Source organism: Balaenoptera acutorostrata, chromosome 6, assembly GCF_949987535.1.
Source record: "Balaenoptera acutorostrata chromosome 6, mBalAcu1.1, whole genome shotgun sequence".
Lineage (NCBI taxonomy): Eukaryota > Metazoa > Chordata > Mammalia > Artiodactyla > Balaenopteridae > Balaenoptera > Balaenoptera acutorostrata.
In genome coordinates this window covers 68,126,978-68,154,330 of record NC_080069.1, presented here as the reverse complement: position 1 = coordinate 68,154,330, position 27,353 = coordinate 68,126,978, and the positions used below count along the sequence as shown (strand labels likewise).

Below are 27,353 nucleotides of genomic sequence, written 5' to 3'. Positions count from 1 at the left end.
TAACTGCTTTTGAAGGGGACCAAAGGCTTCCTAATTGTGAAAGACAATGGTGCTTCTTAAGACTCATGAGACCTGCGTCTTTTTAAGCCACCTGCTCTTCAGCCTGTCCCTGCATGTCACGGAAGACCACCCACACGTGCTGACTGTGCGTGTTGTGCTGACACGATGCCAGGGACCGAGGCAGCCACAGCCTCCGCCGGGCAGGAGCTCAAGGTCTGCGGGAGACAGCCAGATGATAAACGGAGTGGGAGAATCCTCCGCAGAGGAGGGAGCCAAGAGGAGCAGTTCTCGCCACCAGGAAAGGAAAGGGCAGCCTCAGGGAGGAGGTGGGGCCAGAGCAGAGGCAGGAAGGACAGGCGCTGTGACAAATGCTGGGGGTTGGGAAGGGGGGCATCTAAAGCTGCCTCGGCACAGAGCCCCCCTCACCAGATGCCACTTTTCCTGCACCCACTCCATGTAGCCATCTGCTTCAGGGGTTTTGCTCTGGCTCCTCAACACTGTTTCCTTGGGTCCCACCATTTCCAAGAGCCTGCTCTCAGATTCTGTGCCCAGAGCCACATCTCTGCAAGTCTACCTGCTCCAGCCTCTGCCATCACTTCCAGGGAGACCTTGTTCCTCCATCTCTTACTCCCTCTAAGAGGGAGGCTTACCTAAAATTTCTTCACTCTCAACTAATTAGTAACTAACTCCCCTGATTCTACTTCTAACAGCATGTTCATCTCCTCCCACTGTCTTAATGATATTAACATGCTCTTAATCCTGTCATTACCCTGCTCAAAAATGCTTCTGGCCCAACTGTAGAGTCCAGAGCCTTCCAAGGCCTTCAAAGCCCCATGCTACCTCTCCAGCCTCATCCTCATCTGCTCCCATCCTTCAACCCACCCAACACTCCCGCCACCCAGACAACTCCTTTCTCTCCAGCTTGCTCCTGTATCTCTGTTTACTGGCGTTCTGCTACTCTTCCTTTCAGGCTTATCTCAAATGCCTCCTCCCAGAAGGCTCTCCCAACTATTCTGCCCTGCCTCTGCCCAGTCTGAATTACTCCACTCATTCCCGTGGAACTGGAGGAGGTAATGAGTGCATGGTATTTATGTATACGTCTCTCAGTGGTGTGGGCTCCTTGTTGGCCTGCGCTTCAGAGACTAAGTGCATCGCAGAGCCTCGCAAATAGTGATATCCTGTTTACTAAACTGAAGTGCTTTCCAATAACTCTAGGCTTTTCTCTGGTCTGTGCTAAGAAACAGAAGTTTCCCACCCTCTTCTGAAAGCCACATCCACTAGGTCAAACTTGGTTTGGCCAAGGAAGAAAACCAAGGTGAATACAGACTAAAGTTCATACTTGCCTCTTGCACCCCGGAAAAGGACTCTGTAGTGTTTTTCTAATCTCTTGGCCATGTAGTTGGCATTTAATATAGCAATTTCTGTGGCCTGTTTAAGGCCCTTGCCTCCCATCATCTGCAACAAAGGGAAAAAGAGCCGTCAACCACGGAACAGGGAAACCCAATGGACACTAACCAAAGGTATCCCCAGATAAATCCCACTCACAAAGGAAGTCAGCCTACCATCACTCTCTGGATTGCAGACGAGTGAAATATCCTAACAAGGATATCTGTCAATCCTCTCTAAGCCTGAAATAATTTTTGGTTTCCTCCTTTGAACAGTAATTTTATGCTTCTTATTATAGTTACAAAGCTTAGAACAGGGCAAAACTAACTGCTGACTATTGTGTTATCTACCGAAGAAAAAGAATTGTTTTTAGGTTACATGCATTTGGGGGAGGTTTTGTTTGGTTGTTCACTGTGAATTTGAGATGCCTTGATAATTGCCAGGAATCTCATGGGATCTTGGCCAAAATCCCCACTGAATCCATTTTGTATGGTTTGTCTTCCAATTGTCCATATTTGGGGCCTTTATGTTTAACAACTGCCAGGTTCAATCTTATTCTTTTCTGGTGGTTCATAAGTCCCTGTGATTATTTGGGGTGAATGCCATTAGCAGCAAAGAGCTTAAAACCAAGACTGCACCAATTTTTACTCACTACTTTCTTCCCAGAACACCTCATATGATGGAGGCTTGATGTATATTAATACATAACTAACGTAAAGCAGATGAGAAAGCACCAAGTAAAAGAGCAGGGACACCGAAGTCCAAAGTAAGGAGAGGACACATTTTGGTCAAAGAAGGGTTCCTAGAGTAAGAGTTTGAACTTGAGTGGAAACTTGAAAATGGGTAGAATTTGGATAGACAAAGAGAAAGGGGATGACACTCGAAGTGAGAAGAATGGCAGAAACAAAGGTAGGGAATGGAAGGCACATGGCTGCAGCTTGGGAGGTGCTGTAGAGCTGGGTAGGCTGTGACTACCTCTCACAAGCCTCAAACCCTTGCTGGGAAGGACCTGGACTTGGTTCAGCCAGCCACTGCCTCTGGCCTGTGCGTCAGAGTCTCTGAGCAGCTTGATGGCCCAAGCCCTAACCTGCATATGCTGAATTTGATTCTCTCTGGGATGGGCCCTAGGCAAGTGCATTTGGGAAGAATCCCCTAAGGATTTTGTGCAGGCTAGGCTAGGGAGATCCAGCGAGGAGAGGATGGAGAGCCCTGGCGGTAATCTAGCAGTCGTGTAGGGAGTCTCCAAGAGGGACTGCAGCAGGGAGAGAAGATAATTCTAGAGTCCAGGTGATAAGTAACAACAGCCTGAAATAAAGAAAGGGCCCAAGGTCAGAGGGGTGGCTTAAACCCTACTTTATTTCATTTTTAAACTGAGGCTCTGTCTGGTGTTCCTGGCATATGGCCAAACCAGCCTTGGGGCATTTATTTTCTATACATGATTCATCACCAGCCCAAATAACATTCCATAACAAATAACTCAGGTTTACAGAGACCAAAAGGAAGCTGTAAATTAGATTCTGTTTGCAAAGAAGCAGACCTTTATTATGATTGTTTTTGTTTTTACTACTTGCAAACTTAACTCGAGTATCATTTCAAAAAGCAGGTTTTAGTCTCTGGGGTACAGAATTGTTGTTCCAGCTTCCCAGAAAGTTTTCATTAAGAATCATAAATGCTACACTGTTCAAGAATAACAACCAGCCCAAAGAGTCATCCGGTGTGATTTGCATAGCTGAGTTAGGGGTTTATTTCACCAGAATCCTCCCTTCCTCTAAGGAGGGGAGCCAGTTGGGGAAGGCTGCTCTAATTAGCGGCTGAAGAAGTGCTCCTATCCAATGCATGGTCTTCTCAGCCCAGGAGGTAGGCAGGACAGTTTGAACAAGAGCTGTATAAAATAAACTCCGGCCGTAGTGTTTCTTGGAAAAACACAAAGGAAGGAAGCCTGTTCTCTGACAAAGTCTAATTACCCCCGAGAGTATAGTTCCACAGGCCCTAAAGGGCAAAGAGCTTTGGGAAACCACCACATAAGCAAATTTCTGCTATTTTCATCTTATCCTCCAGGCTCCCAAGAAATATAAAGCGAAATGAGATGTATTCCTAAAATTTATCCCAGGATCTCAACCAAGTGTAATAATTAGTAATGTGCACTGTTTTTCACTTGCGAGGGGCCGTACAAATCCTACAGGAAACCAAATGACGTGGCCAGAACATCCATATGACTCATGGTACTTAACTCTGTCTGGAAAAATATATCTGGCATGTCAGTTTCTCTGGTGTTAAACCCACTATGAGAACCCAAAGGAAAACAGCCTGATGAAGAAGAGACAAAATGAGTTTTAGCCGATCTCTTTAGGAAGGTTTCTTCCACTCAAGTCATCAGCAATTTTCAAGTCTGCAGTCTCAGTTCCCCACCCACACATCATATCCCCCCGCCCCTCTAACACACATCCATAGGCCTCACCTTAATATAAGCCCATGAAATGGGCAAGATGGAACTGGAGCCCCATGGGGCCGCGCTGACGGTACCCAAAGGCCGGGCATCTTCGCTTGGCTTTACCAAAATGATGGGATGATTAGGCAGAAAAGGGACAAGATGCTTCTTCCTGTATTGTTTTTTTTAATACAAATTTAGAAGCTGTAAAAAGATCCAGTCTAACCAAACAGGCAGGTGCTGGGCCCTCTCAGGAAGCTCTATTCCTAGCAGAGGAACTCTGACATGGGAGGGACCCGGCACCTGCTAAGGGGCAGATGTTCAGGAAGTGTTCCTTCCTTCCTCCTCTGCTGGAGGCATGGCTCAGCAGCCATCAGCATCCCAGCAGCTCACCCAAGAACCGTGGTGGCGAATCTGGCAGAGGCAAGCAGCCTGGAATAGTATGCAGGGCCATGGGCTCACAAGAATGTGGGGACATCCCAGCCCTACACACCCTCTCCCTCCCAGCCCCTGCTCCCACCCTCTTTCCCAAGACATCTAAGGGATATAGAAGGATGCTGCTGAGAAGAAGCCCCATGGGGTAACACATCAGAGGCCAGCCTGTGAACATCAGCCACCCTGCCTCCCCCACAGCTGAGGCACTGGGCCTCCTTCACTTACTATAAATAATAGTAATCAAAAAGGAAAGAAGAGAAAAGCAAGGGGGCCAGGCTCGCAGCATTCCTGAAGACTGACCCCTTTGGCACAGTTTTGGGAAAATGAAGATGCTCAGGAAATGGCTGCTCAGCATCATTTTCATGAGATGATTTGGCTTCACAGTGTAAAGATATCAACTGCTACGAGATACTGCTTTAGTCTTATTCTGACTTCATCCAATTATTTCTAGTAATAAGGTCTGTTTCCTTCTTACTTATCTCAGATGTAATAAGAATTCAGGCTGCAAAGTGTTCAACATCTTACACCCAATTCACTTTTTTTTTTGGGGGGGTGGCATTTAAGTTCTACTCTCTTAGCAAATTCCAATTATACAATAGTGTTATCAACTATAGTCACCATGTTATATGTTAGAGCCTCAAATGTAACCATCAGCTGATTTTAAAAAGAAATAAAGAAAAGCTGCTTAGAAGTCTAAATTAAAGTCTGAGAGGCACTTCTAGGTGCTAATATGCCAGTTCTCAGCCATAATGCTCAGTAAAGCTCCCTATTCATTACTCTGTTAATAATCCTGCTCTGTCTAGGCGTGACTGGGAGCTAAGTGTGGTCACACACTGTGGTTAATAAAATCTAAGTATGTTTCTCCTTAGACATACCCTAAAAGCACCCCTTTCACTGCTCCTCACCCAGCCCCTATAGGCACGCCACATGTGAAGGTATCCTGACACTTGAAGACCTCGATGAGAAGAACAGAGAGTTTGGGGCCAATCTTTGATTCTCAGTCTTCAAAGCCATCCTGAAACCAGGGCCCAGAACTCACACTCCGATGGGCCCCATGCCAGGGCCACCTCCGCCATGGGGAATGCAGAAGGTCTTGTGAAGATTTAGGTGTGAGACATCAGACCCAACGTCTCCAGGACGACAGATTCCCACCTACCACAAAGGGAAAGAGCCAAAAGCAAAAGTCAAGAGCGTGAAGGGGTGTTCTGGAGAGGCGGCCATGCTGTTCCCCTTGAGAGGAAAGGCAGATGGAGCTGTTGACAGAAACATACTTAATACTGCAACCAGGACGCCCCCGCCAGTGTCCTTCGCCCTCCATGTGCCTGTGGTCTTTAAACTGCCGGTTCCTCAGCTGGGGGCAGGGGCACTGAGTTTCCCGTTGGGAGGTAAAGTGGCCCCCCTTTACCTCCCAAATGCCGCAAGGAGGCAGGCCTCTGGGCACTAGGTACCCCACCCTCGCCCTACACATGCCGGTGCGAGGCCCTCCCCAGGCCAAGGAGGTGGAGCGCTTTCCCCAAGAACGCAGTGAGTGGGACGCAGTGCCTGTCTCTTCTCCCTCCACAGATGAGAGAATTGAGACAAGAAATTATATGCCCTGCTCGATATAAATACAACTGGATATAAACTTCAGGAGGCCAAAGTATATCATCTCTCTCGCTCACTCCTGTATCTTGAGCATCTAATACTGTGCCAGGCATATGATTGCTCTGGCAGCCCTGCGCCAGCCTCCCGGGCTTCCTCCCAGCACAGCCTGTGAGCGACAGCCCTTCCCTCGCACCTGACTGGGCCTCTGGGGCAAGGAGGTGCTGCACGAAAGGAAATCTGAGGCACAGAGAAGTTAACTGCCTGGTCCAAGATCACAGAACTAAGCTGTGAGACTTGAGTTGGTGTCCTTCATGCATCACGTCTTCCCATCATTTAAGAAGCCACTGAGATACTTGCATATTTAGCTGTCTCCTACCTGCGGTGTGGCTGACAGGGTCTTGGTGCTCTGGCCTGGTGTCAGGCCTGAGCCTCTGAGACGGGAGAGCCGAGTTCAGGACATTGGTCCACCAGAGACCTCCTGGTCCCACGTAATATCAAACAGCGAGAGCTCTCCCAGAGATCTCCATCTCAATGCTAAGACCCAGCTCCACCCAACAGCCAGCAAGCTCCAGTGCTGGATGCCCATGCCAATGAACTAGCAAGACAGGAACACAACCCATGCATTAGCAGAGAGGCTGCCTAAAACCATACTAAGTTCACAGACACCCCAAGACACATCACCGAACGTGGCCCTGCCCACCAGAAAGACAAGATCCAGCCCCACCCACGAGAACACAGGCACCAGTCCCCTCCACCAGGAAGCCTACACAAGCCACTGAACCAACCTCACCCACTGGGGACAGACACCAAAAACAATGGGAACTATGAACCTGCAGCCTGCGAGAAGGAGACCCCAAACATAGTAAGTTAAACAAAATGAGCAGACAGAGAAATATGCAGCAGATGAAGGAGCAAGGTAAAAACCCACCAGACCAAACAAATAAGGAGAGGAAATAGGCAGTCTACCTGAAAAAGAATTCAGAGTAATGATAGTAAAGATGATCCAAAATCTTGTAAATAGAATGGAGAAAATACAAGAAACGTTTAACAAGGACCTAGAAGAACTAAACAACAAACAATGATGAACAACACACTAAATGAAATTTAAAATTCTCTAGAAGGAACCAATAGCAGAATAACTGAGGCAGAAGAACGGAGGAACGACCTGGAAGATAAAATAGTGGAAATGACTACTGCAGAGCAGAGTAAAGAAAAAAGAATGAAAAGAATTGAGGACAGTCTCAGAGACCTCTGGGACAACATTAAACACACCAACATTCGAATTATAGGGGTCCCAGAAGAAGAGAAAAAGAAAGGGACTGAGAAAATAATTGAAGAGATTATAGTTGAAAACTTCCCTAACATAGGAAAGGAAATAGTCAATCAAGTCCAGGAAGCACAGAGAGTCCCATACAGGATAAATCCAAGGAGAAACACGCCAAGACACATATTAATCAAACTAACAAAAATTAAATACAAAGAAAAAAACATTACAAGCAGCAAGGGAAAAGCAACAAAAACCACACAAGGGAATCCCCATAAGGTTAACAGCTGATCTTTCAGCAGAAATCTGCAAGCCAGAAGGGAGTGGCAGGACATATTTGAAGTGATGAAAGGGAAAAACCTACAACCAAGATTACTCTACCTAGCAAGGATCTCATTCAGATTCGACGGAGAAATTAAAACATTTACAGACAAGCAAGAGCTAAGAGAATTCAGCACCACCAAACCAGCTTTACAACAAATGCTAAAGGAACTTTTCTAGGCAGGAAACACAAGAGGAGGAAAAGACCTACAATAACAAACCCAAAACAATTAAGAAAATGGTAATAGGAACATATATATCGATAATTACCTTACATGTAAACGGATTAAATGCTCCAAACCAGAGACATAGACTAGCTGAATGGATACAGAAACAAGACCTGTATATATGCTGTCTACAAGAGACCCACTTCAGACCTAGGGACACATACAGATTGAAAGTGAGGGGATGGAAAAAGATATTCCATGCAAATGGAAATCAAAAGACAGCTGGAGTAGCAATTCTCATATCAGACAAAATAGACTTTAAAATAAAGACTATTACAAGAGACAAAGAAGGACACTACAGAATGATCAAGGGATCAATCCAAGAGAAGATATAACAATTGTAAATATTTATGCACCCAACATAGGAGCACCTCAATACATAAGGCAAATGCTAACAGCCATAAAAGGGGAAATCAACAGTAACACAATAATAGTAGGGGACTTTAACACCCCACTTTAACCAATGGACTGATCATCCAAAATGAAAATAAATAAGGAAACACAAGCTTTAAATGACACATTAAACAAGATGAACTTAATTGGTATTTATAGGACATTCCATCCAAAAACAACAGAATACACTTTCTTCTCAAGTGCTCATGGAACACTCTCCAGGATAGATCATATCTTGGGTCACAAATCAAGCCTTGGTAAATTTAAGAAAATTGAAATGGTATCAAGTATCTTTTCTGACTGCAGTGCTATAAGACTAGATATCAGTTACAGGAAAAACACTGTAAAAAATACAAACACATGGAGGCTAAACAATATGCTATTAAATAACCAAGAGATTAATGAAGAAATCAAAGAGGAAATCAAAAAATACCTAGAAACAAATGACAATGAAAGCACAACGACCCAAAACCTATGGGATGCAACAAAAGCAGTTCTAAGAGGGAAGTTTATAGCAATACAATCCTACCTCAAGAAACAAGAAAAATCTCAAATAAACAAGCTAACCTTACACCTAAAGCAATTAGAGAAAGAAGAACCAAAATAATCCAAAGTTAGCAGAAGGAAAGAAATCATAAAGATCAGAGCAGAAATAAATGAAAAAGAAATGAAGGACACAATAGCAAAGATCAATAAAACTAAAAGCTGTTCTTTGAGAAGATAAACAAAATTGATAAACCATTAGCCAGACTCGTCAAGAAAAAAAGGAAGAAGACTCAAATCAATAGAATTAGAAATGAAAAAGGAGAAGTAACAGCTGACACTGCAGAAATACAAATGATCATGAGAGATTACTACAAGCAACTATATGCCAATAAAATGGAAAACCTGGAAGAAATGGACAAATTCTTAGAAATGCACAACCTTCCAAGACTGAACCAAGAAGAAACAGAAAATATGAACAGACCAATCACAAACACTGAAATTGAAACTGTGATTAAAAATCTTCCAACAAACAAAAGCCCAGGAGCAGATGGCTTCACAGGTGAATTCTATCAAACATTTAGAGAAGAGCTAACACCTATCCTTCTCAAACTCTTCCAAAATATAGCAGAGGGAGGAACACTCCCAAACTCATTCTACAAGGCCACCATCACCCTGATACCAAAACCAGACAAAGATGTCACAAAAAAAGAAAACTACAGGCCAATATCACTGATGAACATAGATGCAAAAACCCTCAACAAAATACTAGCAAACAGAATCCAACAGCACATTAAAAGGATCATACACCATGATCAAGTGGGGTTTATCCCAGGAATTCAAGGATTCTTCAATATACGCAATCAATCAATGTGATACACCATATTAACAAATTGAAGGAGAAAAACCATATGATCATCTCAATGGATGCAGAAAAAGCTTTCCACAAAATCAACACCCATTTATGATAAAAACCCTCCAGAAAGTAGGCATAGAGGGAACCTACCTCAACATAATAAAGGCCATATATGACAAACCCACAGCCAACATCGTTCTCAGTGGTGAAAAACTGAAACCATTTCCTCTAAGATCAGGAACAAGACAAGGTTGCCCACTCTCATCGCTATTATTCAACATAGTTTTGGAAGTTTTAGCCACAGCAATCAGAGAAGAAAAAGAAATAAAAGGAATCCAAATCAGAAAAGAAAAAGTAAAACTGTCACTGTTTGCAGATGACATGATACTATACCTAGAGAATCCTAAAGATGCTACCAGAAAACTACTAGAGCTAATCAATGAATTTGGTAAAGTAGCAGGATACAAAATTAATGCACAGAAATCTCTTGCATTCCTATACACTAATGATAAAAAATCTGAAAGAGAAATTAAGGAAACATTCCCATTTACCATTGCAACAAAAACAATAAAATACCTAGGAACAGGGCTTCCCTGGTGGTGCAGTGGTTGAGAATCTGCCTGCCAATGCAGGGGACGCGGGTTCGAGCCCTGGGCTGGGAAGATCCCACATGCCGCGGAGCAACTAGGCCCGTGAGCCACAGCTGCTGAGCCTGCGCGTCTGGAGCCCGTGCTCCGCAACAAGAGAGGCCGCGACAGTGAAAGGCCCGCGCACCGCAATGAAGAGTGGCCCCCACTTGCCACAACTAGAGGAAGCCCTCGCACAGAAACGAAGACCCAACACAGCTAAAAATAAATAAATAAATAAATAATTAAAAAAAATACCTAGGAATAAACCTACCTAAGGAGACAAAAGACCTGTATGCAGAAAACTATAAGACACTGATGAAAAAAATTAAAGATATACAAAGAGATGGAGAGATATACCATGTTCTTGACTAGAAGAATCAACATTGTGAAAATGACTATACTACCCAAAGCAATCTACAGATTCAATGTAATCCCTATCAAACTACCAATGGCATTTCTCACAGAACTAGAACAAAAAATTTCACAATTTGTATGGAAACACAAAAGACCCCGAATAGCCACAGCAATCTTGAGAAGGAAAAACAGGGCTGGAGGAATCAGTCTCCCTGACTTCAGAGTATACTACAAAGCTACAGTCATCAAGACAGTATGGTAATGGCACAAAAATAGAAATATAGATCAATGGAACAGGATAGAAAGCCCAGAGATAAACCCACACAAATATGATCACCTTATCTTTGATAAAGGAGGCAAGAATATACAATGGAGAAAAGACAGTCTCTTCAATAAGTGGTGCTGGGAAAACTGGATAGCTACAAGTAAAAGAATGAAATTAGAACACTCCTTAACACTGTATACAAAAATAAACTCAAAATGGGGCTTCCCTGGTGGTGCAATGGTTGAGAATCTGCCTGCCAATGCAGGGGACACGGGTTCGAGCCCTGGTCTGGGAGGATCCCACATGCTGCGGAGCAACTAGGCCCATAAGCCACAACTACTGAGCCTGCGCGTCTGGAGCCTGTGCTCTGCAACAAGAGAGGCTGCGATAGTGAGAGGCCAGCACACCGTGATGAAGAGTGGCCCCCGCTTGCCACAACTAGAGAAAGCCCTCGCACAGAAACGAAGACCCAACACAGCCAAAAATAAATAAATAAATAAATAAATAAAAATAAAATAAGGTACCGCTTACTTTTTTAAAATAAATAAATAAATAAATAAATAAGTAAATAAATAAACTCAAAATGGATTGAAGACCTAAATGTAAGGCCAGACACTATAAAACTCTTAGGGGAAAACATAGGCAGAACACTCTATGACATCAATCACAGCAAGATCCTTTTTGACCACCTCCTAGAGAAATGGAAATAAAAACAAAAATAAACAAATGGGACCCAATGAAACTTAAAAGCTTTTGCACAGCAAAGGAACACATAAACAAGACAAAAAGACAGCCCTCAGAATGGGAGAAAATATTTGCAAACAAAGCAACAAACAAAGGATTAATCTCCAAAATATACAAGCAGCTCGTGCAGCTCAATATCAAAAAAACAAACAACCCAATCCAAAAATGGGCAGAAGACCTAAATAGACATTTCTCCAAAGAAGATATACAGATTGCCAACAAACACATGAAAGGATGCTCAACATCACTAATCATTAGAGAAATTCAAATCAAAACTACAATGAGGTATCACCTCACACCAGTCAGAATGGCCATAATCAAAAAATCTACAAACAATAAATGCTGGAGAGGGTGTGGAGAAAAGGGAACCCTCTTGCACTGTTGGTGGGAATGTAAATTGATACAGCCACTATGGAGAACAGTAGGGAGGTTCCTTAAAAAACTAAAAGTAGAACTACCATACAACCCAGCAATCCCACTACTGGGCATATACCTTGAGAAAACCATAATTCAAAAAGAGGCATGTACCACAATGTTCATTGCAGCACTATTTACAATAGCCGGGGCATGGAAGCAACCTAAGTGTCCATCATCGATGAATGGATAAAGAAGATGTGGCACACATATACAATGGAATATTACTCAGCCATAAAAAGAAACGAAATTGAACTATTTGTAGTGAGGTGCGTGGACCTAGAGTCTGTCATACAGTGTGAAGTAAGTCAGAAAGAGAAAAACAAATACCGTATGCTAACACCTATATGTGGAATCTTAAAAAAAAACAAAAAAAAATGGTTCTGATGAACCTAGGGGCAGGACAGGAATAAAGACGCAGACGTAGAGAATAGACTTGAGGACACGGGGAGAGGGAAGGGTAAGCTGGGACAAAATGAGAGAGTAGAATTGACATATATACACTTCCAAATGTAAAACAGATAGCTAGTGGGAAGCAGCTGCATAGCACAGGGAGGTCAGCTCAGTGCTTTGTGACCACCTAGAGGGGTGGGATAGGGAGGGTGGGAGGGAGACACAAGAGGGAGGGGATATAGGGATATATGTATATATATAGCTGATTCACTTTGTTATACAGCGGAAACTAACACAACATTGTAAAGCAATTATACTCCAATAAAGATATTAAAAAAAAAAAAAATACTGCCACCAAAACCTGGCATCCCACAGGCAGCGTGGCTTGTGGTTTCTATGGAAACAGCAACTGACTTTTTAGCCTAATTTAGATTTTAAAATACAGAATTGAATATACAGTCAATTCCTAATTATTCACCCCAAGAGGGAGAAAAGGAAGTACCCTAGCGCAAGAAAGTACAGTACCTCCGTGCTATTGAAACAGGCAATTTCACCCCAGCATTTCTAGCACCCCAGCTTTGGGTATCATGCACTTTACCAAAGGGCCCCTTAGGGCACGTGGCTATAAAGGGCTGGAAGGCTGTTGGAGAGAATACTGAGCTGAGGGAGAGAAAGGGAGGCCGACAGTTTTCCTGGACCATTCTGGCACCAGCCACAACATTCAACGGGTGTTCCTGCCACTTTGGCACTTGGACTAATTGTGAATGTGGTCAAAGATAAAGAATCCATTTATGCTACTGAAGCAATAGAATCCCTGGACTACTCAAAAGAAATCAGACAGGAGCAAAGAAAAGCAGAGAGTCTGAAATGGTTTAACAAAATTTTTTTTAAAAAAAGGGACTTCCCTGGTGGTGCAGTGATTAAGAATCCACCTGCCAATGCAGGAGACACGGGTTCCAGCCCTTGTCTGGGAAGATCCCACATGCCACAGAGCAACTAAGCCCGTGTGCCACAACGACTAAGCCTGCGCTCTAGAGCCTGCAAGCCACAACTACTGAGCCCACGTGCCACAGCTACTGAAGCCCGCACACCTAGAGCCCGAGCTCCGCAACAAAGAGAAGCCACCGCAATGAGAAGCCCGCGCACAGCAACGAAGAGTAGCCCCCGCTCGCCACAACTACAGAAAGCCAGCACACAGCAACAAAGACCCAGTGCAGCCAAAAATAAATAAATAAATAAATAAATTTTTTTTAAAAAAAGGAGGAGAGGAGGAAGCTGAGAAGACTCTTAAAAACATGATGAGTCCCTGTCCTCCAAAGCCTCCCTAACGCATTTCCTCAAAGGTACACGTCACACAGACCACCACCACACCCCCCAAGCCCTGCCAAGAAGTCAGGATCAGCCCTTCAGGGACAGAGCTATTCAGCTGTTTCACACTGATGAAGCTGAAGCTAGTCCAAGGCCATGGGAGATCAACAGCCACCAGGGGCCAAAACTTGGGTCTAAATTCCCTCAGGAAGGGAGTCAGGTGACCTCATTGCCTTTAGTACCCCCAGAGGGATAACACCCTGTGACAAGCTAAGGACATTCGCTCACTCCCTGCTTCCCTTCAACCTTTTTACCTCCTCCTCAGCATCCCCCATAACCTCCTTAGGATCTGTAATCTCAGTGAAATTGTGGTACATACTTTGTTTGATTTGGCGATATAGAAAGTCAGTCTCTGTTCTGAATTCAGTGTCATGTTTTAAGACAACTGGCAAGAAATCAAAGAAAATGAATTATTTTTTTTTGGCACTTAACCATTTTCTCAGGGAGCCCTCTCACACTGCCCACCTGAGCGTTCATATTTGCTCCGTCCAGGTAGACCTGTCCTCCGTGTTGGTGGATCAGGTCACACACATCTCCGATGTTCTCTTCAAACACTCCATTGGTGGATGGGTACGTAATCATGATTGCTGCCAGGTTCTCCTTGTGTTTATCCACCTGAAAGATAAAAAAGGGCAGAGGGAGACAATGAGAGGGAATGTTTCTTTCTCAGCCAATCCCTCGCTTTTTATTTTAAAGGATTAAGAAGGACGAAGACTCGTTCTATTCATTTCTGGAACTGTCTCAATGTAGGATGACGCTAATAGAAGATCCACAGCCATTACTCCCTTTGTAAATCATTCCAAAGAAATAACAAGATCCCTTCAGGATAGGTCTCCATTGTCAAAACCAAAAAACTGTTCAGAAGATTTTTGGGTATTTTGGGCTCAACTCTCTAAAGTGGTTTTCCTTTGGTTCAAATCATCTCAATAATTATTTCAGATCTTTTTGGTTCCAGACAAGTTGATTCTCACAGTTAATCTCTCTCTGCTCATCTTGCCATATCCACCCTTATCCCCTTTCCCTCCCATTCTACTGAAACTAGAATTTCCACTAGGAGTATTCTGCTCTGATTAAAAAAAAACTCCATCTTTTTCCTTTTGACAGAAGGCAAGCATATATAAAAGGCATGTTCCTGTTTTTTTGACCAGCAAGTCAGTGAACAGGCTCATGTGGAAATGAAAAAAAAAACCTTTTTAAGGTCATATCCTATTTTGGAGAGACTTAATAATTATAACTACTGGCCCAGAATATTTATCAGTAAAAACTTTGGAGATTAACCAAGATGGCGGAGTAGAAGGACGTGCTCTCACTCCCTCTTGCGAGAGCACCAGAATCACAACTGGCTGCTGGACAATCATTGACAGGAAGACCCTGGACTTCACCAAGGAGGATACCCCACGTCCAAGGACAGAGGAGAAGCCACAGTGAGACGGTAGGAGGGGCGCAATCAGAGTAAAATCAAATCCCATAACTGCTGGGTGGGTGACTCACAGACTGGCGAACACTTATACCACAGAAGCCCACCCACTGGAGTGAAGGTTCTGAGCCCCACGTCAGGCTTCCCAACCTGGGGGTCCGGCAACGGGAGGAGGAATTCCTAGAGAATCAGACTTTGAAGTCTAGTGGGAATTGATTGCAGGACTGTGACAGGACTGGGGGAAACAGAGACCCCACTCTTGGAGGGCACACACAAAGTAATGTGTGCATCGGGACCCAGGGGAAGGAGCAGTGACCCTGGGGGAGACTGAACCAGACGTACCTGCTGGTGTTGGGGGGTCTCCTGCAGAGACAAGTGGTGGCTCTGTTTCACCGTGGGGATAAGGACACTGGCAGCAGAGGTCCTGGGAAGTTCTCCTTGGCGTGAGCCCTCCCAGAGTCTGCCATTAATCCCACCAAAGAGCACGGGTAGGCTCCAGTGTTGGGTTGCCTCAGGCAAAACAACCAACAGGGAGGGAACCCAGCCCCACCCATCAACAGTCAAGTGGATTAAGGTTTTACTGAGCTCTGACCGCCACAGCAACAGTCAGCTCTACCCACCACCAGAGCCTCCCATCAAGCCTCTTAGCCTCAACCACCAGAGGGCAGACAACAGAAGCAAGAAAAACTACAATCCTGCAGCCTGTGGACCAAAAACCACAGTTACAGAAAGACAGAGAAGATGAAAAGGCAGAGGGCTATGTACCAGATGAAGGAACAAGAAAAAACCCCAGAAAAACAACTAAATGAAGTGGAGATAGGCAACCTTCCAGAAAAAGAATTCAGAATAATGATAGTGAAGATGATCCAGGACCTCGGAATAAGAATGGAGGCAAAGATTGAGAAGATGCAAGAAATGATTAACAAAGACCTAGAAGAATTAAAGAACAAACAAACAGAGATGACCAATACAATAACTGAAATGAAAACTACACTAGAAGGAATCAATAGCAGAATAACTGAGGCAGAAGAACGGATAAGTGACCTGGAAGACAGAATGGTGGAATTCACTGCTGCGGAACAGACTAAAGAAAAAAGAATGAAAAGAAATGAAGACAGCCTAAGAGACCTCTGGGACAACATTAAACGCAACAACATTCGCATTATAGGGGTCCCAGAAGGAGAAGAGAGAGAGAAAGGACCAGAGAAAATATTTGAAGAGATTATAGTTGAAAACTTCCCTAACATGGGAAGGGAAATAGCCACCCAAGTCCAGGAAGCGCAGAGAGTCCCATACAGAATAAACCCAAGGAGAAACACGCCGAGACACATAGTAATCAAAGTGGCAAAAATTAAAGACAAAGAAAAATTACTGAAAGCAGCAAGGGAAAAACGACAAATAACATACAAGGGAACCCCCATAAGGTTAACAGCTGATTTCTCAGCAGAAACTCTGCAAGCCAGAAGGGAGTGGCATGATATACTTAAAGTGATGAAAGGGAAGAACCTACAACCAAGATTACTCTACCCAGCAAGGATCTCATTTAGATTTGATGGAGAAATCAAAAGCTTTACAGACAAGCAAAAGCTAAGAGAATTCAGCACCACCAAACCAGCTCTACAACAAATGCTAAAGGAACTTCTCTAAGTGGGAAACACAAGAGAAGAAAAGGACCTACAAAAACAAACCCAAAACAATTAAGAAAATGGTCATAGGAACATACATATCGATAATTACCTTAAACGTGAATGGATTAAATGCCCCAACCAAAAGACATAGACTGGCTGAATGGATACAAAAACAAGACCCATATATATGCTGTCTACAAGAGACCCACTTCAGACCTAGGGACACATACAGACTGAAAGTGAGGGGATGGAAAAAGATATTCCATGCAAATGGAAATCAAAAGAAAGCTGGAGTAGCTATACTCATATCAGATAAAATAGACTTTAAAATAAAGAATGTTACAAGAGACAAGGAAGGACACTACATAATGATCCAGGGATCAATCCAAGAAGAAGATATAACAATTATAAATATATATGCACCCAACATAGGAGCACCTCAATACATAAGGCAACTGCTAACAGCTATAAAAGAGGAAATTGACAGTAACACAATAATAGTGGGGGACTTTAACACCTCACTTACGCCAATGGACAGATCATCCAAAATGAAAATAAATAAGGAAACAGAAGCTTTAAATGACACAATAGACCAGATAGATTTAATTGATATATATAGGACATTCCATCCAAAAACGGCAGATTACACGTTCTTCTCAAGTGCACACGGAACATTCTCCAGGATAGATCACATCTTGGGTCACAAATCAAGCCTCAGTAAATTTAAGAAAATTGAAATCATATCAAGCATCTTTTCTGACCACAACGCTATGAGATTAGAAATGAATTACAGGGAAAAAAACGTAAAAAAGACAAACACATGGAGGCTAAACAATACGTTACTAAATAACCAAGAGATCACTGAAGAAATCAAACAGGAAATAAAAAAATACCTAGAGACAAATGACAATGAAAACACGACGACCCAAAACCTATGGGATGCAGCAAAAGCGGTTCTAAGAGGGAAGTTTATAGCTATACAAGCCTACCTAAAGAAACAAGAAAAATCTCAAGTAAACAATCTAACTTTACACCTAAAGAAACTAGAGAAAGAAGAACAAACAAAACCCAAAGTTAGCAGAAGGAAAGAAATCATAAAGATCAGAGCAGAAATAAATGAAATAGAAACAAAGAAAACAATAGCAAAGATCAATAAAACGAAAAGTTGGTTCTTTGAGAAGATAAACAAAATTGATAAGCCATTAGCCAGACTCATCAAGAAAAAGAGGGAGAGGACTCAAATCAATAAAATCAGAAATGAAAAAGGAGAAGTTACAACAGACACCGCAGAAATACAAAACATCCTAAGAGACTACTACAAGCAACTTTATGCCAATAAAATGGACAACCTGGAAGAAATGGACAAATTCTTAGAAAGGTATAACCTTCCAAGACTGAACCAGGAAGAAACAGAAAATATCAACAGACCAATCACAAGTAATGAAATTGAAACTGTGATTAAAAATCTTCCAACAAACAAAAGTCCAGGACCAGATGGCTTCACAGGTGAATTCTATCAAACATTTAGAGAAGAGCTAACACCCATCCTTCTCAAACTCTTCCAAAAAATTGCAGAGGAAGGAACTCTCCCAAACTCATTCTATGAGGCCACCATCACCCTGATACCAAAACCAGACAAAGACACTACAAAAAAAGAAAATTACAGACCAATATCACTGATGAATATAGATGCAAAAATCCTCAACAAAATACTAGCAAACAGAATCCAACAACACATTAAAAGGATCATACACCACGATCAAGTGGGATTTATCCCAGGGATGCAAGGATTCTTCAATATACGCAAATCAATCAATGTGATACACCATATTAACAAATTGAAGAAGAAAAACCATATGATCATCTCAATAGATGCAGAAAAAGCTTTTGACAAAATTCAACACCCATTTCTGATAAAAACTCTCCAGAAAGTGGGCATAGAGGGAACCTACCTCAACATAATAAAGGCCATATATGACAAACCCACAGCAAACATCATTCTCAATGGTGAAAAACTGAAAGCATTTCCTCTAAGATCAGGAACGAGACAAGGATGTCCACTCTCACCACTATTATTCAACATAGTTCTGGAAGTCCTAGCCACGGCAATCAGAGAAGAAAAAGAAATAAAAGGAATACAAATTGGAAAAGAAGAAGTAAAACTGTCACTGTTTGCGGATGACATGATACTATACATAGAGAATCCTAAAACTGCCACCAGAAAACTGCTAGAGCTAATTAATGAATATGGTAAAGTTGCAGGTTACAAAATTAATGCACAGAAATCTCTTGCATTCCTATACACTAATGATGAAAACTCTGAAAGAGAAATTATGGAAACACTCCCATTTACCATTGCAACAAAAAGAATAAAATACCTAGGAATAAACCTACCTAGGGAGACAAAAGACCTGTATGCAGAAAACTATAAGACACTGATGAAAGAAATTAAAGATGATACCAACAGATGGAGAGATATACCATGTTCTTGGATTGGAAGAATCAACATTGTGAAAATGAGTATACTACCCAAAGCAATCTACAGATTCAATGCAATCCCTATCAAATTACCAATGGCATTTTTTACGGAGCTAGAACAAATCATCTTAAAATTTGTATGGAGACACAAAAGACCCCGAATAGCCAAAGCAGTCTTGAGGCAAAAAAATGGAGCTGGAGGAATCAGACTCCCTGACTTCAGACTATACTACAAAGCTACAGTAATCAAGACAATATGGTACTGGCACAAAAACAGAAACATAGATCAATGGAACAAGATAGAAAGCCCAGAGATTAACCCACGCACCTATGGTCAACTAATCTATGACAAAGGAGGCAAAGATATACAATGGAGAAAAGACAGTCTCTTCAATAAGTGGTGCTGGGAAAACTGGACAGCCACATGTAAAAGAATGAAATTAGAATACTCCCTAACACCATACACAAAAATAAACTCAAAATGGATTAGAGACCTAAATATAAGACTGGACACTATAAAACTCTTAGAGGAAAACATAGGAAGAACACTCTTTGACATAAATCACAGCAAGATCTTTTTCGATCCACCTCCTAGAGTAATGGAAATAAAAACAAAAATAAACAAGTGGGACCTAATGAAACTTCAAAGCTTTTGCACAGCAAAGGAAACCATAAACAAGACGAAAAGACAACCCTCAGAATGGGAGAAAATATTTGCAAATGAATCAACGGACAAAGGATTAATCTCCAAAATATATAAACAGCTCATTCAGCTCAATATTAAAGAAACAAACACCCCAATCCAAAAATGGGCAGAAGACCTAAATAGACATTTCTCCAAAGAAGACATACAGACGGCCACGAAGCACATGAAAAGATGCTCAACATCACTAATTATTAGAGAAATGCAAATCAAAACTACAATGAGGTATCACCTCACTCCTGTTAGAATGGGCATCATCAGAAAATCTACAAACAACAAATGCTGGAGAGGGTGTGGAGAAAAGGGAACCCTCTTGCACTGTTGGTGGGAATGTAAATTGATACAGCCACTATGGAGAACAATATGGAGGTTCCTTAAAAAACTAAAAATAGAATTACCATATGACCCAGCAATCCCACTACTGGGCATATACCCAGAGAAAACCGTAATTCAAAAAGACACGTGCACCCGAATGTTCATTGCAGCACTATTTACAATAGCCAGGTCATGGAAGCAACCTAAATGCCCATCAACAGACGAATGGATAAAGAAGTTGTGGTACATATATACGATGGAATATTATTCAGCCATAAAAAGGAACGAAATTGAGTCATTTGTTGAGAAGTGGATGGATCTAGAGACTGTCATACAGAGTGAAGTAAGTCAGAAAGAGAAAAACAAATATCGTATGTTAATGCATGTATGTGGAACCTAGAAAAATGGTACAGATGAGCCAGTTTGCAGGGCAGAAGTTGAGACACAGATGTAGAGAATGGACATATGGACACCAAGGGGGGAAAACTGCGATGAGGTGGGGATGGTGATGTGCTGAATTGGGCGATTGGGATTGACATGTATACACTGATGTGTATAAAACTGATGCCTAATAAGAACCTGCAGTATAAAAAAACAAACAAAACAACTAATACTAAACTTTCATTGGGTTATTTGTATGGAAATATGTTAATATAAATGTTTCAGACATTACATGAAATTTCTAAAAATCTTATATTTGTATTTGTATGGAAATATGTATGGAAATATGTTAATATAAATGTTTCAGACAGTACATGAAATTTCTAAAAATCTTATATTTGTATTTGTATGGAAATATGTTAATATAAATGTTTCAGACATTACATGAAATTTCTAAAAATCTTATATTTGTATTTGTATGGAAATATGTATGGAAATATGTTAATATAAATGTTTCAGACATTACATGAAATTTCTAAAAATCTTATATTTGTATTTGTATGGAAATATGTATGGAAATATGTTAATATAAATGTTTCAGACATTACATGAAATTTCTAAAAATCTTATATTTGTATTTGTATGGAAATATGTATGGAAATATGTTAATATAAATGTTTCAGACATTACATGAAATTTCTAAAAATCTTATATTTGTATTTGTATGGAAATATGTATGGAAATATGTTAATATAAATGTTTCAGACATTACATGAAATTTCTAAAAATCTTATATTTGTATTTGTATGGAAATATGTATGGAAATATGTTAATATAAATGTTTCAGACATTACATGAAATTTCTAAAAATCTTATATTTGTATTTGTATGGAAATATGTATGGAAATATGTTAATATAAATGTTTCAGACATTACAGGAAACGTCTAAAAATCTTATATGTTCTGGTATAATGTTATAAGTAATAATCCTAGTTATTACTTTAAAATGTATATCTCAGAAATAACTAATTTTCTTGTCAACTGCATTATTATGAACTTTCATCAAATCTTTAACCATGGTCATTTTTAAGTCTTTTGTCAATTACAGACAGTTCTGGGTGTACTCTGATGATTTTGCAAATATGTTCCTATAAAAGGGTTTCATCTTCAAGAAATTCATGGAAAAGACTCTGACAAGTACAGGTTTCTGGTAACTGACTGTACTGCTGAACTGAATGAATAAGCATTTTCAGAACTCTAATGAAAAACTGATGAACTCATAAAAGTGCTAACAAAAGATCAAGATGAAAAAAAAAAAAGAAATTAATTACATGGGACTGAGTGAACTGATGAGGATGAGTATAATTTTTGTGACTTTCTGTCTGAATTAAAAAAAAAAAAAATTCCACAAGGACTCAGAGGAAAAGAATATACAAATCAATTTTCACTGCAAAGTAAAGGAGCTGTTACAGTGGAGGATTACTGGACTGAATGTCAATATTATGACATAGTATAACTGTGTTTCATGTATGGTAATTGCAATCATTGTTGCTTTTGTTGTGGTCATCCATGTACAATGCTTGGTGTCAGTCTATTTATCTCTTGTAAAAATAAAATACAGTGTGTGTGTGTGGAAAAAAAAAAAAAAAAAAAAAAAAAACTTTATGGAGCTATGGAAGCAGGAGGGTGGGTGGGAGAGGTGAGCAGCGTTGTGTGTTTTCATCTTCCCTTTGAGGTGGTTACACGAAGTTCTCAGTCTCCATACCTAACAACCCCGACAAAATCACATTGCTATTCAAGTGATTTCCTTCCCTCTTAAGATGCAGCCTCCAGTCCACCAGTGGAAAGCAGATACGGTTGCTAGGCAACCTCTTCCTGGAGGTTGGGAGGTTGGGAGTGGGGATTGGTGCTGCAAGAAGGAAGATGGAATATTGCCTGAAATTCAGCAGGTAACGGCTGGGGCCATCATAAGCATCTGCAGAATCTACATTTATGTTTTAATTCCCAACACAAAGATTGAGAATACCAGTGACTGCCAGTTTGACTGTTAATGGGGGAAGGAGGGGAAGGTTGGGCAGAAGGAGGCAGGTAGATCCTGCAAGGAGTATCCTTACTACCACCATGAATAATTCATTCAGTTTCTTACACATGCACACATTAGATGATGGGATTTCAGTGTAAAGGACCTTCTCCCTGTTAGAGAAGGAAGAGGTAAAATAGACTGTGGTCAGCTTTATTCTGGACCAGAAATGTGACTCTTGCTTTTATTTTTCTTATAGAGTCGGCTAGGTTTTCTGATTTTATGCCATTCTCCCTAGACTCATTCAGAGGAGGAACTGCAGTCTTTTAACTAGAATGCAAAAGAAGATAAACCATCCCTGATCCCCACAACTTCTTTCCAACCCAGACCTCCCCCATCTGTTAAGTGGAAGATGAGTACCATAGCCTTGAGGTGAGCTGCATCGATATTCCCGTATTTATCCACCTCCACAGGCTGAATCTTCATGCCTGCCATGTGGGCACTTGCAGGATTGGTTCCATGTGCGGATTTTGGAATGAGGCAAACCTTAGGAATGGAATGAAAGGAAGGAAGGAGGGAAAAATCACCAGGCTATTCATAATGACAGAAAAGTCCTACAAAATACTTGGAGCATAAATTCAATAGGTGCCACATGCTCTATTTAAATTGACCAGTAGTGCCTTAAAGTTTACTACAATTTCATTATTACTGTATTGCAAAACAATGTCCAACAGGAGTTTACACTTGAATCCCCAAATACTGTTCCCTAAAGACTTTCAGAATATTAATACTCTCCTCCCTTAACCCAGCAACACCAAAAGCAGGCCTAGGCTTATTCTAACCTTGTCTCAGCTATAATATATAGAAAGCACCTTACAAGAACATGAGATTGGAAGTTAAACTCTAGGACTCAAATGCACACATCACAGCTCCAGTGCTCTGCTTGGGTCTACTGAGACCAGGAGAAGTAATAGCCGACATATTCCAAGGCCTCCCAGTGCCAACACACCAATGACTACTTCATTACTGGATGCTTACTCTGTGCAATGAATTGTTAGTTGCCATGAGAATCATAACTAAGCACAAATGCCGATCAGCCCCTGCCCTGTGCTCACACACTGCGTTCACTGACAAGGCTGGCATCCGTATAAATAAATGTCTAGAAGGACTTCCCTGGAGGTCCAGTGGCTAAGACTCCGCGCTTCCAATGCAGGGGACGCGGGTTTGATCCCTGGTTGGGGAACTAAGATCCCACATGCCGGGCGGTGCGGTCAGATTAAAAAACTAAAAATAAATAAATAAATAAAAGGACCCTTTAAACAGGGACTGCATCACCTCAACCTAGTCTCCTTGGCCAGTGGAAATATCTCCTCCTCCCTTATCTGAGGAAGCCGTTCCTCTCTTTCCAAAGCATCTTGTTGTTGTCAGTATAATTGGGGAAATAAAAATTCTTTAAAAAAAAATGTCTAGAGCCCACAGGTACCAAAGGAAATCAGAATAACGGGGTGCCACTTCAAGTTGAAGAGATCAAGAGAAAGTATTTCAAGAGCTAGAACCTAAGCCAGAGCTTAAAGATGTGTTGAATTCTTATGGAAGGCAGATGGTAGGCACAACATTAAAATTCCCAGATTTAAGTCATTTGCATTTCCTGCCCCCAAATCATGTGAACACAGCTGCTCTGTGTGATCTGATGGTGCCCCACTACAGGAAAGGGCCTCATGGAGTTCCCTCCAACAGAAAGCAACAAGAAGAAGCAATGTTGACCCTGAAAACAATCCTGTTTTTAATTTTTTTTAATCCCAGAACCAATACTGACACCCCTTGAAGAGAAGTGGATGGGCATCATAAAAATAGGCTTATGAAGGGGATATTTAGCTTACAGCTGTTTCCTCAAAAACAGCAAAGCCATCTACTTAAGCAAAATGTGTGTGACCCAAAGAGAACTACAAACAGAGGCAAACATGAAATTACTTTGTTGTTCTTCTGCAGACAGAAAGTTAGTGCCTCTTTTGAATGGTTACTGGTCTCATGCTTATTATGCTGTGTTGTCCTCAAATCCTTTTTCTTGTTTAAATGTTTCCCTTTTGTATTAAGTTCTTTTCTTTAATTTCTCAGGACCAAAGCTGGAGTTATCTTTCCTTTCTCACAAGATATTTTTATTCTACCAAAGGATCTTTGGATAAAAGGATCCCTTCTGGGCAGAACACTGATCAAGGAAGGGAAAGGTGAATATTTAAAAATGAATATAAAATATTTGTTAAAGGCCTCAATGAAGAATTCATACCAGAGAAGTTATAAGGAAACAAAAACATCCAAGCTAAAAATGTCACTCATCTTGTGATACACTGAATAGCATCCAAATGTGTCCACATTCTAATCCCAGAGTCTACGAATGTGACTTTATATGGCACAAGGGATTTTGCTGGTGTGATTAAATTAAGGATCTTGAGGTGAGAAATTGAGGATCTTGAGATGGCATCTTGAAATCTGGATTATAGGTTGGACCCTAAATGCATTCACAAGTGTTCTCATCATAAGGAGCCAGGGGAAGCTTTGACTACAGAGGAGGTAGAAGATGTGATAACTGAACAAGGGGTTGGAGTGATGGCAGGAAGGGGCCATGAGTCAAGGAATGTAGGAGGCCTCCAGAAACTAGGAAAGGCAAAGAAACAGATTCTCTCCTGGATCCTCCAGAAGGAACGAGCCCTGCCAACACACTGACTTTAGCCAAGTGAAACCAATTTCAGACTTCTAGCCTCCATAACTATAAGAAAATAAATCTGTGTCGTTCTAAGTCACTAAGTTTGTAGTAATTCGTTACAGTAGCCATGGGAAACTAATACACATCCTGATATAAGGATTAGCGGGAAGAAAAGGTCTCAGTGGTTTTGTCAGGGATTTCTTGCTGTTAGGCGTTTCTGATTTTCTATGTGGATCCTCACTTTAAAAATTGTGGCGTTGCAAAGGACTTGGAAATAACAGGACCCAGATTTGATATTTTATCAACATTAACCCTCTTTGGTACATTTATGCCAATTTAGGTGGATGCTGTGTTTTTCTAACCCCCCAATGCACCTGGTATAGACCCAACATAGCTAGCTCATCCTCAAAGACTTGCTGGGGGCTTCCCTGGTGGTGCAGTGGTTAAGAATCCATCTGCCAATGCAGGGGACACGGGTTCAAGCCCTGGTCTGGTAAGATCCCACGTGACAACTAAGCCCACGAGCCACAACTACCAAAGCCCGTGTGCCACAACTACTGAAGCCTGCGCACCTAGAGCCTGTGCTCCACAACAAGAGAAGCCACCGCAATGAGAAGCCCACTCACTGCAACGAAAAGTGGCCCCCGCTCGCGGCAACCAGAGAAAGCCAGCACACAGCAACGGAAGACCCAATGCAGCCAAAAAACAAATGAATAAATAAATAAAATAAATCTATAAAAAAAAAAAAAGAAGACTTGCTGAATGAGTGACAGATTAAGGAGGAGGGCTCCTTTGCCAGGGAAATCAATTTCTTACCACAGGTAAAATCCAAAAACAAAAGGCCACTCCTTTGCCTCAGGCAGCTGAGAAAAGAAAAATACATATAGGTTTTGGGGGTGTTTTTTGGTGGTGGGTTTTTTTTGGTTTTTGGGGGGTTTTTTGGTCAGTGTTTTCCCTTTGTATAGGAAATTCAGTATCTGATCAACAAACCTGAGTTAGTATTTGACAGGCAAATTGAGTTAATAAATATAAAGTGTTTAGGACAGTGCCTGGCACAGGGTAATTTCTATATAAGTGTTTGTTAAATAATTTGTATTCTCTCAAGTTAAACTGGTAAATCAAGAACTTGGCCATTGCATTTTAGGAACCTCTGAAATTTAACCTAAGAGTAAATGTGAAAATAACTTCCAAAACAGCTTGAAATAAGAGAATCATCAGGAACCCGGGAGGTTCTGTAGCACATGACTTCCCCACATTCTTTTTTTTTTTTCAAAAGGATATATTTTACTAGATTCCATTAGAGTCTGTTGTATGGAAGCAGCTGTCTTAGACATCTCTGATGTTGAAAAATCCTGATTATTTGAATAATAAGTCATTTTCTTTTTCTCTAACTAAAAAAGTCAGGTTTAATTAAAATCTTTAATCTAGAAAGGATGCCAACATTTCCGAACTTAAGAGTTCTGTATTTCTACAAGCTCAGTGACTGGGTAGCCTTCCCTGCCTCCCCTCACCCACCCCCCAAAATGCAGCATCCCACTCCTCTCTGTCCTTCAGTGGAATAACCTCTCCCAACATTTCAGTGATGGTAGTGTGAACAGTGGTGCCAGAAGAAAAGTCACACACAAGGGGACTGAGAGAGAAGGGAGGACTGGAAAAAACAAAGAAGGAAAAGGAGCTAAAAAGAATCCATGAGTCACAGAAGAACTCTGCCCAGGCCCAATCAAAACGTCTCTCATCCTTTTTCCTTGACCTTTCTGGTTTGGTCCCCAACTCCTAGACATTCACAGATAGCTCCGGGTGTCAGACTAAAGAGCAGGGAACCAAGGAGGGATGGGAAGTATCACAGAGTGGACAGCCCTGGGTTTTAGCTGGCCTTTTCTCGCTAGCTGCTCACTGGCTTTCCACAAGCACCACAGTGTAGATCTCGGCAGCCTCTCCATAAAGCAGGAGCGACATGAAGATGGTTACACAGGATGAACGGCTCCCTCCCCAGGAGTCCCAGACACCTCATGGTTAAAGAACATAACAATGGGGAGTTCCAGGGGCTACTGAGTACATGGAAGCCACGGAGGAAAAATAGAAAAAGCAACTTTAAATGTCAGTCATCTGGCATCCTCTCACTGGAGTCCCAGTGTTTCCTTTCTGACTCTATGACGGTGCTGAGAT

At 41.5% G+C, this 27,353-nt stretch overlaps 1 protein-coding gene across 1 annotated transcript in view; it reads right to left on the bottom strand.

Moving 5' to 3' along the window:
* Window positions 1-27,353, bottom strand: part of GLDC (glycine decarboxylase) — a 109,133-nt gene that overhangs the window by 13,259 nt on the left and 68,521 nt on the right. Inside the window, exons 17-21 of the mRNA XM_007186003.2 lie at window positions 22,907-23,032; window positions 14,010-14,159; window positions 5,289-5,401; window positions 3,845-3,986; window positions 1,344-1,455 (exon numbers count right to left, since the gene is read on the bottom strand). Of these exons, the coding sequence (XP_007186065.2) occupies window positions 1,344-1,455; window positions 3,845-3,986; window positions 5,289-5,401; window positions 14,010-14,159; window positions 22,907-23,032 (643 nt within the window). The remainder of the gene's footprint in view (window positions 1-1,343; window positions 1,456-3,844; window positions 3,987-5,288; window positions 5,402-14,009; window positions 14,160-22,906; window positions 23,033-27,353) is intronic.